At 44.1% G+C, this 15,641-nt stretch overlaps 1 protein-coding gene across 1 annotated transcript in view; it reads left to right on the top strand.

Annotated features, from left to right (window-relative positions):
- The window catches only part of LOC138304301 (serine protease 27-like), a 102,710-nt gene that overhangs the window by 68,327 nt on the left and 18,742 nt on the right, over positions 1-15,641 (top strand). The window contains exon 5 of the mRNA XM_069244253.1: positions 5,689-5,858. Within this exon, the coding sequence (XP_069100354.1) occupies positions 5,689-5,858 (170 nt within the window). The remainder of the gene's footprint in view (positions 1-5,688; positions 5,859-15,641) is intronic.

The following is a 15,641-nucleotide window of genomic DNA, read 5'->3' as shown; positions in this document are numbered from 1 at the left end:
TTTTTCTCTAGTGCACCCCTTGCTCACTGAGGTTGGTAATCTGTCTGTAAGAGCACTGGTTGGGATATGTAGCCACTGCAGATGTTGCTGTGTAACTTGCAGGTTGACTATTCAGCTTCCAGCTAGGTGCAGTCAACCTTTTCTTCCTCTAAAGATTAGTGCCATGGACTATGGAAATAACACCTAGTATTAGGGGCCCAAGAGATTTCTTTTTATGTGTTTTTTATATTTAATATAGCGCTAAAATGTTTCCAATTAAATGGACAGTGTAGTTGTCACTGTTGCTGTTTTTGCTCTTAAAGTTGATTTATTATACTCATCTCCTTCTGTAAGGATGACCGGAATAGGAGAATCATAAACTGGGACAGCCACTGATGGAAAAATAGGGCTAAATATTGCTTCCCTCAATTGGATTTAAATTAATTAATACCCCCCCACCTTTCTAAATACTATAGTGATGAAGTCATTAGGGGTTGATCTGGTATAAAGTTCACACTGACACAGTAGCTCTATGGTGCGATTCTTAACTGTCCGTCCACTTGACTGGGCCTCTTTATTTACTTTTCCAGTCGCACTTCCGGTCATAACACGGCATGGATGTACACAGGCGGAGCCTGCCGATTTCCCCCGCCCCCCCTCAGATATGTTGGCAAGTGGGAAGGACCAGCACGACAAACGCTATATTCTCCCATTACTTTAACCATGTGGAACAAAGCTTTCAAAAGCTTCCCCCTCCCCCCTCCATTAACGAGGATAATCAAAAAGAGAAAACATGTGAAACATAACCAAAATATTGCTCCACCCCTCGGTGGTCTGAACCTGGCTGGCATATGGAAAATACATAGTATAATATAACAGCATACTACGCCAGTGTTTCTGGATGATTCATCTCTCTCAACAGCCACTTTCAATTGTAGGATCCAACCTCATTCCTTTTCAGTCATATACGTAGTCTCTGCACTCTTCTAGTGGCTTGGAGTTTTCTCTCAGGTGATATCTGAGCTCCTCCATGTCGTGCTGGCTCTGGGCTTGATTCCATTTCAGCCTCCTCTCATTTGCTCTGGTATGCTTCCCCTCAGGCTGTGGGGTGTCCCATGAAGCCCTCAGGGTCCTCTCCTGGACACAGTTCTCCTTCCTCTTCATCTTGGCTTTTGTATTCCCTGTCCTATTCATTTGGGAGGAACTGTTTGAAGTGTGACACATTCCTTGACACTTCTTCTACCCCGCTTTGATCAGTTATCTTAGCACCATTCACTTTGACCACTGTTAATGAATGAGGTTCTAATGGCAACTTTAACTCTCCCCTCTCTCCCGTCCCCGGGTGGCGGTCCTTGATCTATACTTTGTACCCTGGCTGCAAGGTCCATTGCCAAGCTCCCCTCTTTCTACTGGCATATTTGTTGTGGTGTTGCCTGCTACTAAACACCTGGTTCAGTGGCTCCCACCTTTCAGCATACTGAAGGTGGTGGGGGATGGATAACCGCTCCATGCACATCCTACTAGGGGATACTCCAGTGGCTGCATTGGGTGTGGCACTGTAATCGCACAGAAACGTGTAGATGGAATTTTCTATGTTGTCTTTCTCTGCTTCTGTGATACAGAGCACTTACATTAACGTTCTTTGAAAATGCTCTGCTTCCCCATTGGCTTAGGAATACTTCAGTATAATGTGTCTGTTGAGTGTGTTTTTTTCCGTAAATACTATGCCCATTTGCTGCTATTGAATGCTGGTCCATCGTCTGTTAGAATTTTGGCCATGAGTCGTCATGATCTTTTCCATCTTTGGAATTACATGAGTGCCAGAGGTGCAGGGCATGATCTCAACTTCGGGGTATTATGATAAATCATAAACTACAATGATTGTCTAAGTCCCATATGGAAGGCTGCTGAAATTAGCATTGGCTCTTTGCAACAGTGATGTAGGACCTTCTCCTGTTATTTCCAGGGCTGGTGATTCCAGAGAGGGGTTCTTTGGCATGCAGCACACCTCTGCACTGTTTCCACCAGATGGTCGAGTTGAGTGAACCGAATCTTGGTCCTAAGCCTGTTGTTTGTCTTTGCTATATTTTGGTGAGATCCGTGAGCAAGGTGGACAGCTCATTGTCTTAGGCTTTGCAGCAATACTAGCCTCGCCTCCAGAGGAGGCAGCCTTCTGCAGTCACTGACGGGGAACATCCGGAACAACAATTCCAGAACAATGACCAACGTTGGTAATGCAAGTGGAACCACGCTTGCATTAACGACTCCCTTTTTCTCTGCCTTAACCACGTATGTGCTGAACAACGCACATGGGTGGCTAAGGCAAAGAAAAAGGGAGTCCGCATCGGGAGAGGACGTGGTCAGGTAAGTGGTTTTCAGGGGTAGGGGGTGGATTAAGGGCTTGGGGAGGTCCGGGTAGTTTATTATTATTTTTTTTTTTTAGGAATGAGGTTGGGGGGATTGGAGTGGTTCTGGTTTTTAGGAGCGGGGGATCGGGCAGTTATGTTTTTAGCGGTGGGAGTGCGGGTTGGGGTAGTTTTGTTTTGGGGTGGGGTTGGGCTACTTTTGTTTTTGGCAGTGGGGGATTGGGGCAATTTGTTTTTTGGGGGTGGGGTGGGGTGGAGGGGTCGGCTAGTTTGGTTTTTTATGGTGATCAGTCGGGGTAGTTTGGTTTTTGGGGTGAGGGGATTGGGGTAGTTTGGTTTTTTGGGGTAGGGCGGTCCGGGTAGTTAGTGTTTTTGGGGGTGGTGGCTGGGGGGTCAGAGTAGCTTGGTTTTTGGGGACGGGGGGTCAGGGTAGTTTTGTTTTTAGGGGTGGGGCGGTTGTTTTTAGGGCGGGCGGGGGAGGTCAGGGAAGGGTTTAGGGCTCAGGGTGGGTGGGAGGTATCCAGGGTAGTTTTGTTTTAGAGGTGGGGGGTCAGGGTAGTTTTGTTTTAGGGGTGGGGTACTTCTGGGCCTTAGGACAGGTGGGGGGGGGTCGCATGCTAGAACCACACATTCCGTTCCCACAAATGCCTTTACTAGGCATGCTTTTACAATGAAAAATCATTGTAAAGGCATGCGTGGTAAAGGCATGCATGGTAACAACGCGGTCGTTGTTCCGACCGCATTGTCAGGCATGCGTGGTTCCAGCATTCGTTGTTCCATCTTACTTTTGTCACTGACAGCTCCAGCCACACACTGTGGAGGGATAGAAGTGTTTGTTTTGCTTCTTCTGTCTAGCGGGCCACTTTCGCTATGAGGATCTTCCAGATAGAGGTCTATAGTGCGGTGATGGCCAGCTGGAGTCAGTTGAGTTGGGTAGTGGCATCAGCTACCTCTTTCACTGATATAGGATGTGGCTTCACACTTACCAGCACAAGTCTTGCATGTTCTTCTGTCTCCTGGACTAGCTCTTCCTCAGCTGGGGTGGCAAGTCATGCATGTCTTATTAGAAAATCGGCAGAGTCACAGGAACCTGGTCTGTACACAATGTCGAGGTTGTTCTCTTGAAGCTTTAGAATCCACTTGATTTGCAACAGAGGTTTGGATGCAGACCCTTTGAAGAGTGGATTTAGCATTTTGTGGTCCTCGAAAGACTGAAAATGGATGGCCATTTAGCTATAGATGAAAGTGGAAGCACCCCCAGTGTACCACAATGGCCTCTCTTTCTATCTGTGAATAAATTTGTCCTTGTGGGTCAGGGCACGGCTTGCATGTGCGACCTGGGCCCTCTCTCCTCCCAGCTGGCTCTTTCATAGCACAGCATCTATCCCAGATAAGCTGGCATCTACCCCTAGATCTAATGCTTTCCGGGGATCAAAATAGGCAACTGTGGTTTCTGTCAACAGCACTTCTTTTGTTTTCTGGAATGCTGACTCGTGAGCTTCTCCCCAGACCTAGGATGTCCAGCATTTTGATGAATTTCCTGAGCAGTTTTGTGAGGTCTGCGAGGTTATGAATAAACCAGCCACAGTATGTCATCATTCCCAGGAAGCTCCTGACTCCTGATACAGATGTGGGAGCTGCCACCTTCTATAACACTTTTACTTTTTCTGGGCCATGTGTCACACCGTCCTTTGAGCATTGATACCTGAAGAAGCTTATACCTTCTCTGAGTAACTCTCATTTCTCCTTATGGAAGGACGAGGCCATGGTGCCGCAATTGGAGAAAAACTGACTGGAGTTGTGTTGAGTGACTCTTGATAGTGGGGGCATGGACTAGGATGTCATCACTGGCATTTAGTACACCTGAAAGTCCTGCAAGCAGCTTTCAAATGATGTTCTGGAGGACTTCTGCTACACTGGATGTGCTGAAACGAAGTCTTCTGTAACAACGCAATCCTACATGCATCAAGAAGGTGGTTATGTGTTGTGATTTGGTGAAGATAGGTATCCGCTGGTATTCTTCTTGTAGGTCCATTTCTTTAAAACCACTTCGATCCTGCTACCTCTCCAATGATGTTGACATCGGGGGTCAGGTGTCTTTCTCTCTTGATTGCAAGGTTAATTATCCTCATGTCAACACATATCTTCACAGCGTCTGGTTGTTTTGTTGTGTTTTGTGATTATAATGGGCGAGTTCCTGGCAACTTTGTGCTTTTTGCAATATATGGTGTAGACCGACATGAGGAGTCACTTGTTAAACATAATATTAGTGGTTTAAACTCACTGATTTCATATAATCTTTAGGTCCAACTTTGATCCTTCTTCCTTTTAAGAGGTTAAGAATTTGTGGAAATACAAGTTCCTTGCCTTGAGAACTATTTATTTAAGTAAGTGGATCTCAAGAGTTTGCCTAGGTGAGCCCTTCTCACTTGGTTCATTATTTTTGTTTTCTTTATTTCCTTGTGGATTGCAACCTGTTTTACCCTCCTATCTTCTGGAGTCTACACATCCATCTTCTAATGATGGTGGCCATCTTTAGCTTGGTCTCTTGAGGTGGTGGCTCCTCCAATCTCTATTTTTGACATTAACATTCAGGTGTATATCTTCAATAGTTGTTTTACGGGTGTTTCATTATCCTTTCAGGGGACTTTTTTCTTCATCCAAATATCAAGTCCTGATGATGACCTCATTGGCATTTGCAACCGGGACCGAAACATCGATGTGCAACCTATCTCATCACTGATTTTCCAATCCAACTAAGAGCTGTGGATCATTACCTCATTACAATGAACAATAAAACATTTATTTTGAGTGGGTTATGCTAACATGGATATTTGGTTGATAGAACTCTGGTTGCATACCACCCAACAGGCCTAGGTACCTTTTAAAGTTGTTGTTTATGTACCCCTTTAAACTGATCTTGGATGTTTTCACACTTTTGAAAATGTAAGAGTACTTTGTCTATACACATGCTGTTTCAGTCTTGTTTGATTGATCTCTATGTATTTCTATATTTGTATAATTAAATTTTGATGTTATTTTTTTAAAATCTTAAAATTATTAAGTGCCTGATTTATATCTTGGCGGAGGGAATACTTCGTCACAAATGTGACGATATCTAGTCCAACATATTACATATAATGGAATCATAATACGATGGATGAGATATCTGTCTAGTTTGTGACAGAGTATTCCCTCCGCCACAAAATAAATCAGGCCCTACGTAATTAGTTCAAACAAAAATTTTGTTATAAGTTAGTCCCTTGTTAGCACTTTTTCACTTGAATGATAGCCTCCAAATGGCATTAGATCAATGGTAACTTTGTCACTTTCCTCCTTTAAGAGTCTCTTCATTGGCCGAAGACCCTGCAGCAAGTGATGGTTCCCATCATTGACCAGAAGACCTGCGATTGGCTGTACCACATTGGGTCAGGTGAAAGCTCCAGCTCTCCGATAATCTTGAGCGACATGATATGTGCTGGCTACAAAGAAGGTGGAAAGGACTCCTGCCAGGTAGGCAGCCTCGTGGGAGGGAGTAGAAAGATCAGGTCAGATTGTGACCTCAAATTATTTGTAATCAGGTTGGAGCTAAGAAATGCATAGAGGTGACCTTATATTACTTCTAATCCACTGGAAAGAAAATGCTGAATCAAGACATGACCTAAAAGTCTCTTTACCTAATGTTTGGAAGATCTGAAGTCAAGGAATAACTTAATATGACCTCAGCGGAAGTAGCGAATAGAAGTAAAGAAGGAAAATCAAATCAAATTTTACTATCAGTGCACCTAGTAATGAAAACCATTGCACTTGTACACAATAAAAACACATAAAATCAGACCATTACACTTCTATAAAAGAAAACCCATAAAGTACTGATTTTGAGGTGTCATTGTTATTGCTCCCTGGCAGAAGGGATATGCCTATGTCTTGTATTCGGCCATGGTTGCATCAGCTAGGGCGCGTTCCTCACCCTCCAGGTATCTCACTGTGTGTGCGATCAGTGTTTGGATGGCAGAATTAAGGCAGCTTACAGTTGCATGTCTGCATGTGCAGACCCCCAGATGAACCAACAGTGGCCGTAGGAGCCTGCTGCGCTCCTTCAGAGTCCTAGAGCAAAGGCAGAACATGTGGGGCACAGTTTGGACTGTTGACCCGCATAGCCAGTAGAGTTCTTCTTTTGTGGTCCGTCACCATGGACTCTCATGTCTGCCTACTGGGAGGACTCCCACACGATAAAGCAGGTACTTCCTCTTGATGCTGTACGTTAAGACTTCTCCCAGATATGGCTGGGGGGCTAAGGTCTAATAGTTATTTAAAACTAACCAGGCGTGCTGCCTCTTCTCGAAGGTTGCCTTGTCTTCAGTAAGGGACAAAAGCTTTGTTGCTTTTTTGGTTAAGGTTTTAAATAGTTTGTTGTTGAGCTCCGATGACCATATGCTCTCGATGTCAAGCTGCTTTATTGAGGTGCCAAGGTATTTTCATGCCGGAGAGCAAGGCTTCATCATTATTTCTTCCCATATGTTGTAGTTTATGGTGTTCATAGCCGCACTCCTTGTTTTATGAAAAAAGTTGATGAAAGCTGTGCGCCTTACTGAGACTGTTTGAGTAAGCCGAACTGCAGCCTTATCTGCGCTGGTGATGTGTAACTTGAGAGCTTGAACATTTACCTGTAAAACTCACTATGGTGTCATCCGAGACCTTTGTATTTACCGCGAAGTGCAATACTTCCGTAATCTAGCGTGGGGGCCCTCTTAGCTCTTGCTACTTCTAACAGTGGGCTGAGCGTGTACTTGTTCAGTTTGGTTGTCCATGTCCGAAGTCCCATAGACAGAGCAACCTCCTTCTGTCTTATTTCTTCTTTATGTTTAAGAAAGGATCCAATGCAGTCAAACAGGGGACCAAGATATTTATAAGTAGCTGTTTCTTCAAACGTGCTCCCACTTAGTCCCCAGGTTCTGAACCCCCTCAGGGATCTCTTGCCTAGAATCATGATTTTGGTTTTCTTACGGTTGATTTGCATCCCATTCTCAAGGAAGCAATCTTCCGTGGCTTTCAAGAGATGTTGCATGCCTACCCTTGTTCTACTGAGTAGCACAACGTCATCTGCATATAGGAGATTTGACAGTTGCTTCTTCCCCAGTCATGGTGCATGGGAGTTGATTGAAGAGAGCACTGTTAAAAAGTCAGCCAAGAAGAAATTGAATAAAGTGGGGGCCAAACCACAACCCTGTTTTAAGGTTCTTGTTGTTGGGATCTTCATGGATAGGTTTGATCCATTGCCCAGTTTAATCCTAACCCATATGCTGGTGTACAGGGTCTCAATGGCTTTAAGGAGTTGCTGTGGGATTAGCCAGCTATTGAGTTTCGCCCAGAGCCTGCTTCGATTGATGCTGTTGAAGGCTGCTTTGAAGTCAAAAGGGCAGAGATAGAGTGGGAGTTTTGTGGCTGTTGAGGAATCTAGTATGAGAGATAGAGCCATCATTTTGGTATCCGTGTCTGAGTTACTGGTGAACCCTGTTTGGTTTGGGGGGGATTATTGATTCTTGACCGGCCCAGTCGACCAGATGTTCAAGGAGAGAAGCAGCGAAGTACTTTTATTCATTATCGATTAGTGCAATCAGCCGGTAATTTCTGGGATTCAATTTATCGCCACCTTTGTATATTCAAGAGATTATGGATCCCTTCTGTGATTCCGGCGTTGGTTCTCCAGCAGGGGCGTGATTGAAGAGGGGGGGGCCATGACTTTAGCCCACTTAGGCGGGTCTAGTTTATAGATAGCCTGAGGAACCCCATTTGGGGCGGGGGCTCCCATCTTCCTCCCTCTGACTATTAGCCATTGGAGTCCTGTCCGGGAGATGGCAAGTTCACTGTCCGCATTACTGGCATGACAGGCATCTAGGTTATCCGACTGGGAGGGCCTACTTAAACCTCTGGAGGTAGCATGATCCTCTTCACCTTTGGTTTGCTGAAAATGATGTTCCAATCCGCCTCCAAGATGGTGAGTCCTGGACTGGACCTTGTGGGTTTTTTAGATCATCTACCCTACTCCAGAATTTTCTGGCATTTTTATGTTTAATGTCGCTGATGAGTTTGGCCCCAAATTTCTCAGTGTGCAGCCTCCTGATTTTTCATACCGCCTGTTTCAGCTTTCCTTTCACTTGTCTCAGTTCGATGAAGTGACATTCTTGGTTGGGAAACCGACGGACCAGCCGGAGTGCTTGATTGGCTTTCCCCTTTAACTGTTTAAAACTGTACAAGGTGTAGGACTTCTTTATGACCTGTGGAATTGGGCTCCTGGTAGATGCGACATTTCTTGCAAATTGCAGGGTGTATGAGTGAATGAACGCCTCCCATTTGTCCTTGGCTGACCCTTCTATTCTTTGGGAGGCTTTTAAATGCTTCTCCGCTTCCTCTGCCAGGGAAGCCAGAGAAGTAGCTGTCCATTTGATTCTTTTCATCTGGCACAGGTGTTCAGAGCCTGCATGTTCTGTGTTGATCTTATGTACTGCTGGGGTCAGAGTGAAGGCCACTTTCTGTGGTAGGTAAGCACTTTTGGACCTTAGACCCAGTTTAAAGGAAGAGACCATTTGCATCAGAAATAAAGAGACCCAGGTGAAATCAATTAGCGAGTTCCCATTTGCGGATTTGAAGGAGAAGGAGTGAGGGGTGTCTTCACTAAATTGGTAATTTAGCGCTCTAAGACCAAAGGGCTCAAGAGAGCCCAGTAAGTCTGTTTCTATATTAATTTGTTTTGCCATTTTAATCAGTGATTGTTTCTGGAATAGGCCACTGATGTCCCTGGGTTTTAGGGACCTTGTTTGTTACGGACCCTCCTCATAGGTTCATGTTGAAGTCCCCTGTTACTAATAGTAGAAGGAGTGGGTGAGAACCAGCCACTTGAGTGATGTGGTCCACAAGTAATTTTGACATTTCCTCCTGGTTTTTCAGTCTCCGGGCATATAGATGTTGACAAGGATTAGTCCCTGCGCCTTCCTTCTGTGCAGAAAAGTCAGGTGCACAGTAAGAAATTTGTCGACGTCAGAAGATGGCATTTTACAGCTGGCTTTTAAAGCAGTTGACAAGTACACCCCCAGGCCACCTTTCCCACGACCAAATTTGCCTTCCTTCATAGCAGGTAGAAGGGCATAGGAGTAGCCCGGGATGAGGATTGGTTCCAAGGCCCACGTTTCTTGTAAAGCAATGTCCGAGAAGCCCTGGAGATAGTTGAGTGTATCTGGGTCTTGCAGATTATCCTTTAGATTGTGGATATTCCAAGAGAAGTAGAAAGGAAACTCGCAGTCCTTGTCATCATATTTGATGAGTGGATGAGGGGCAATCAGTCCGAAAGTGAAATTGGAACATCTGGCTTCAGGGAGGAATTTGCCATGTGGTTAATTAAAGTCAGTCAAAATCAAGGCATGTAAACAAGTATGCTGCATTTACATTTGCACACAAATTTGATGTCACGAGACTCCCTTCATTTTTCTTTACAATCCTTCTCTCTGTAATGACTTTGTGCTCCCCTTCACTATGCCCCTCCCTTTCTGGCTTCTCAAAGTTCATATCTTATTCTCCACCCTCTTTTTCTGACCGACATTTTCCCTGTCCCTTCTCAGTGTCCCTTTCTGCTATTCTTCGACTTTTTACATCCACCCCCGGTCCAGCTTTTCAGTGATCCCACAATCACACAAAAGATGATTACATGAATGTTTGAAAATAGCCTGCGTTACTGACAATTGATCTTGTTATCATTCCAACCAATCAGTTAGATGCACTGTGCAAGTATAGACAAATACTCCCCATATGAAAATTAGTACTGACCCTGCTCCACATGGGTACAGTTCATCCTGAACTGCCAGGACAGTACCCCCTCCAGAAAGGAACAAAAGGAATCCCAGACTGGTTTCAGCTTCACTGAGCCACCTCACTGCGGCATAGCACAATTCCAATAGCACAGCGAGCAAGGAACCAATGTCTGGCCATACCCTTGGCAATTAAGTGCGTTACATCGAGCACAAAAAAGTGATCCAAGGAATGAACGAATGAATGAATATTTATTATATGATTACATGAAATCATTACAAAAAGAGTTAAAACGATATTAACCAGAAGCCCACCCAGGTATTGTCAGAAATGTTAATTGCAGGCCACTTACATATAAATTGGACACCCACAGCAATTTATAAACAGGCAACTTATATTTTAGAACCACAACTAATTGTGGGACTGGTGCATTTAAGCAAGCTATAAATGTTTCGTCACGTCATCTTACATTCAGTTTTATTAAATTTGGTCAAAGCCATAATCTTCTTAAAACAATAGGCGATCTGCAAGAGCAGAATATATGTATTTAAGTTTAGTTTCTAGGTCCACAAAAGCAACAGGTGCAGTCAATGTCTTCTTTAAGTCTGCTACAGTGGTTGCCCCATTATGGGGTTTATCCAAACCTGGGTCTTATTAAATCCCTCTTTTGCTTATAGATACAGGGGAGTCCAGCGTTTTTTATTTTATCTGCATTTCATATGATTTTTCAACTATCCAAATCTAGCCCCTTGTGTCAACACTTAAGCCATCGTCGTAAAAAGATACCAGCTTTGCTTACTTATAATTGCTTCCCTTAGTTTTGTTTCTGTTTATTTTTCTGATGGATGTTACTTCCTTTCTGAGATCGAAGTCATAGTTTCTTTTCATGTAGTTCCTCCGTGCCCTATTTGCTTTTAAGGTGCCTTATTTCGTTTAAGGCCTTTCTTCTTACCCTCTCTTGAAGTGGAATTGTTCTAAAGCATTTAATACGAGGTCAGAGCTGACCAGGATTCTACTGAGGCAGACAGGAAGATTTTGTTTTGTTACAGGCAGCCACTTCTGTACATCAGCTGATCTGCTAAAACATGAATTTTCCCTACTTCTTGTTCCAGTCGCTTTATTGGCTCTGTCAGCTGAGAATCGTATACAAGCAGCCTTTCATTCTTCATATGTATAAGGATGTCAGTCAAATGTTGCTAGAAATGGTCGCAGCCTAAGATCGGAATGATCTTATGAACATTTGTTAACTTAAAAAGTTCAGGTGGCACCAGGGGGTAGTCCAAAGAAGCTTTTATCTGGCTAGAAATATGAGAATAGCCGTGCCAAAAACCTGACGTTTAATAATGGGAAAACAAGCTCTGCAATTCCTTTATTAAAGAATCTCTGATAGTATGTTTTCTGTGTACAGAGACCACAGTAGGAAGAATATTCCAACTGTAACCCTCCTCTGTTTAGCGGTCTTGATTCCAGAGGCAGCTCCTCTACTTGGGCAGAGGAGAGTCGTTCCCCCCCCCCCCCCCCCCCACCCCTGCCAGCAGTGAATGCTGCAAATACTTTAAGAAGGAAAGGATAATAAACTATGTTCATTATCCTTTCCTTGCTAAAGGGCTGGGCATATGGGGTGACGAGTAGTGAGGGGAGTGGACTCCCCTCACTGCACATGTGGACTCCCCTCACCTCACGGTCTCCGGCCGGCCAAACACACATGCGCACAGGGCTCCCTGCAGCCCAGAAATCTAGTTGCTGGGCTGGAGACAGCCTGCACAGGCTCCCAGTCTGCCTGGGAGCGCCCAGCCAGGACGCTCCCCGCCAATCCTGATGCTGCTCTGAGCAGCGTCAGGATTGGTCACATGGCAGGCTGGGAGCCTGTGCCTGCAGCAGTGACTGAGACGGAGGAGAGGAGCAGCATGCTGACCGAGGTAAGTTTTTCTCTTTTTTAATTTTTTTTTTTATTGTTTTTTGATATTTTTAATGTCCCCCAGGCGTCAGCCCCGCCCCCTGTGACAGCCGCGACTGCTTGATTCTCGCTCTCTGCGAACAAGTTTAGATTGAATTTCCAGTTGAAATCTCCAAGGTGTTATTATACTTGGCCAGTAGGTTCCTTGAGATTTGGCAGAAAAAAAGCAAAGGGAAAAAGAAAATTAAAAGTAGGTAGAATTTAAAAAAACAACAACAAAAAAAAAAACATATTTTTAAGAAGCTTTATACGTGTGGTTTAGTTCTGCTGACTGCTATTGGAAACCGGAGCAGTGTTCCAGTGTTTGGCTTCTGAAAAGGAGGAAGAGCCTCTTGTTCTGATTTTCTGAAACCACCAGCTCTGTGACCGATGTGGATTGCTTTCAATGGTAGAGAGGAAGTGGAGAACGGGAAGGAGGAACAAGATGAACAGGGGGGCCTGAAGGCCAAAAAGCAACCTGGCTGCAGCAGTTTGTGTACATAGAAGTTGCAGAAGCTGTTGTTTAGGACGTTCTAGATCAAGGAAATTACAGAAGTCTGCTCTGGTCAGGATTAAGCAGGAGCGGCTCCTCCATAGGGGCGGAGGAGCGTTGACCCCCCCGCCAGCAGCGGCAGCTGCAAACCTTTTCCCAAAAAAACGATCATAAACTGTGTTTATGATCGTTTTATTGGGAAAAAGGGTGGGGCCACAGGGAAGACGTGCACTGAGGGGGGGTGCACAGCACTTCCCCCTCAGAGCGCATGTGTGTTTGGCCAGCCGTCTGGGGCTGGCCAAACACACATGTGCTGTGGGCTCTCTCCAGCGCAGCAACTCTGGAGCTTGCACAGGCTCCCAGTCTGCTTGGGAGTGCCCTAGCTGGGTGCTCCCAGCCAAACCTGACTCTGCTCTAAGCAGTGTCAGGTTTGGCGCAGGGCAGTCTGGAAGCCTGTGTCTGCCTGCAGGGAGACACGAGGAGGCAGAGGAGCTGCGCGGGAGCGCAGGTAAGTGTTTTTTTATTTTTTTGTATTTAATTTCTCACCCCGCCCCTTTAAATTTGCATGAGCTGTGACTGGGATTAAGTCACAAGTAACAGTTTTGCGACAATGCATAGGGAGAGCAGGATGAATTTTATGGACGATTCCAAGATAGTAACAGCAGGACAAAGAAACTTTTTTGATATGACGAACCAGAGAAAACGTTTGATCTGTGAGAACACCAGTTCTATCCAATGACTCACTTAAGAACTTCGAAATATCACACATATGCAAAATGAAAGCGTGTCACCTATGCCTATGGTTCACTGGGCCACCATCCTCCAAGCTTCTAGCTACATTTGTCCCCATTGTAAGATTTCTAGTGCCAGTCCATCCCCATGTTAGTCCCTTGGTCTTGCCTGACCCCATTGTGAAGAACCCCTCCATAACAAGTGTAGAACTCTGCTTCTTATTCTACCCAGTAACAAGGTTGAACAGACGGTGTCGGAACAGAGCACACAACAGCAGCACTCCATTTGTGCACATCACATAAAGGCTATGTAACAGTATTGTTCTGTGATTAAACTAAATCTGATCTGTCAATAATGGTCAGCTCATGACCTCATAAATGGAATGGCAGACTGATTGCAGTATTGGTGACATTACATACCACCTAACAATTGACATGACTATAGTGTCATTTCCTTTCAGGTCTGGCGCTAGCCAAGACCTTTTTCATTTAAAAAATCTATCTAGATTATATTAACTTAAAGGGGCTGTAAGCCAGCTTGGTTTATCCACTGGTTTGCTGTTGTGTCATTGTCATTCTTCGTTCGCCCACTATAGCATGTACAATGGAGCAGTGGATCAGTCTACTTCAGCCACTGGCTAATTTGACTTTCAGTAACTGCATTTTGCTCTTTCACAAGGATCACATCAACACACACGATAGTTCCCTTCCGTGCCAGTGTTTGTGTTTTTACGTTATTATTACTTTACTATTAACCTTTGTGTCTAGAGCTTTATTTGACAGAAGGATACTCTTTCCTAGCTCTTCATGTTGTTTTTTATCTGAGCACAGGGCACATTCTGGAGATATCAGATCCTGTCTCCTGCTTATGATATTGTAAATACTTTTTGGGGTGGTGTTTGTTTATATGACTGCTGCTATTTCACAACATTTCAAATTGTGTCCATTTGAAACTGTTCTTTATAAAGTTATCCTACTTTTGTATTCAGGTAATGAGGTGCATTTATAAATGCACTCATGTATGTCATGATGGTATGTATTATATTTGAAGACTGCAGCTATATTTATTCTGTAGGTCCTGATATCTTTGCAACCCTATGTATCAGTCACTCTCTCTATCCACCACTCTGTCTACCTGTCTGTGAGTATATCTACCTGTCCATCTACCAGCCAGTCTGTTTCTGCATGTCTCTCTGCCTCTTTATCTATGCAACTACATCTGTCTATCTCTCACTTTTTAATTCTAAGTCACATTTCATATCTGTCAATTGATACAAATATACCCGTCTATCTACCCCTCTTTGTGAAGCTATCTGTCTATCAGATCTGGACTACAGAGCCACCCCCCAAACTTTTTGCCTTCACCCCTCCTCATTTCTGAATTCATTTTTGATGGTATTATGACTCTCCGCACTTTACTACTGCTAGCCAGTGCTAAAATGTTTGTGCTCTCTCCTTTCAACATGGTAAAATTGGCTTACACCCAATTGGCACTTTTAATTTACTTGTCAGTCCCTAGTAAAGTTGTACTACCTGTACCCATGGCCTGTAAATATAATGCTACTAGTGAGCCGGGACTGCAGCACTCATTGTGCCACCCATTCAAGTAGCCTGTCCAAACATGTTTTACAATGTCACTGCAGCCTGTAGTGCAGTTATAAGTTGCCAATTCGACCTGGCAAAATAAACTTCTTTCCAGGTCTCAACCTTCCTTTCTAAAACATACATCACCCCTAAGTTATATTCCCTTAATATCCCACAGGGCAGCGTGTAGTGTATTTAAAAAGTTGGACATGTACCTTTAAGTTTTATATGTCCTGGTAGTAAAAAACTATTGAGTTCATTTTTCACTTCTGTAAGGCCTACTTCTCTCATACGATAATATTGGGTAACCTTATTACATTTAATAAGTGCTAACGTTTGATTGGGAACAGGTATAAATATATGTTTGATCTCGAATTGTAATTTAAATTCCTCTTTAATAGTAAAGTCAGATTTTTAGTCACAATTTTGAAAATGCCACTTTTATAAAGTTGGCATTTTCATGTCCTAACTATTTGATGCCTGCTGCCAGTGTCTTGGGTGACATGACCCTGCAGTTAGGCTTTTTATATTCCTCCCAGTCAGTGGGACAATGTGGGCAGGATGAGCCATCCTGACACGATAAGTGGGGGCAGAGCTGTTCCCTGCTCAACTTGTACTTCAACAGGGGCTGCAATCAGCACACAGAAAGATAACTTACACCAGTCTTTTGTGACCCCTAAATTCTTGGAGCCTTGGCAGGAGAAGAAAGTTAGTTTCACTTTATGGTAGTTCCTGCTATGTTCTTCTAC

Source organism: Pleurodeles waltl, chromosome 7 (assembly GCF_031143425.1).
Source record: "Pleurodeles waltl isolate 20211129_DDA chromosome 7, aPleWal1.hap1.20221129, whole genome shotgun sequence".
NCBI classification, from domain to species: domain Eukaryota; kingdom Metazoa; phylum Chordata; class Amphibia; order Caudata; family Salamandridae; genus Pleurodeles; species Pleurodeles waltl.
This window is presented reverse-complemented; position numbering and strand designations above follow the sequence as displayed.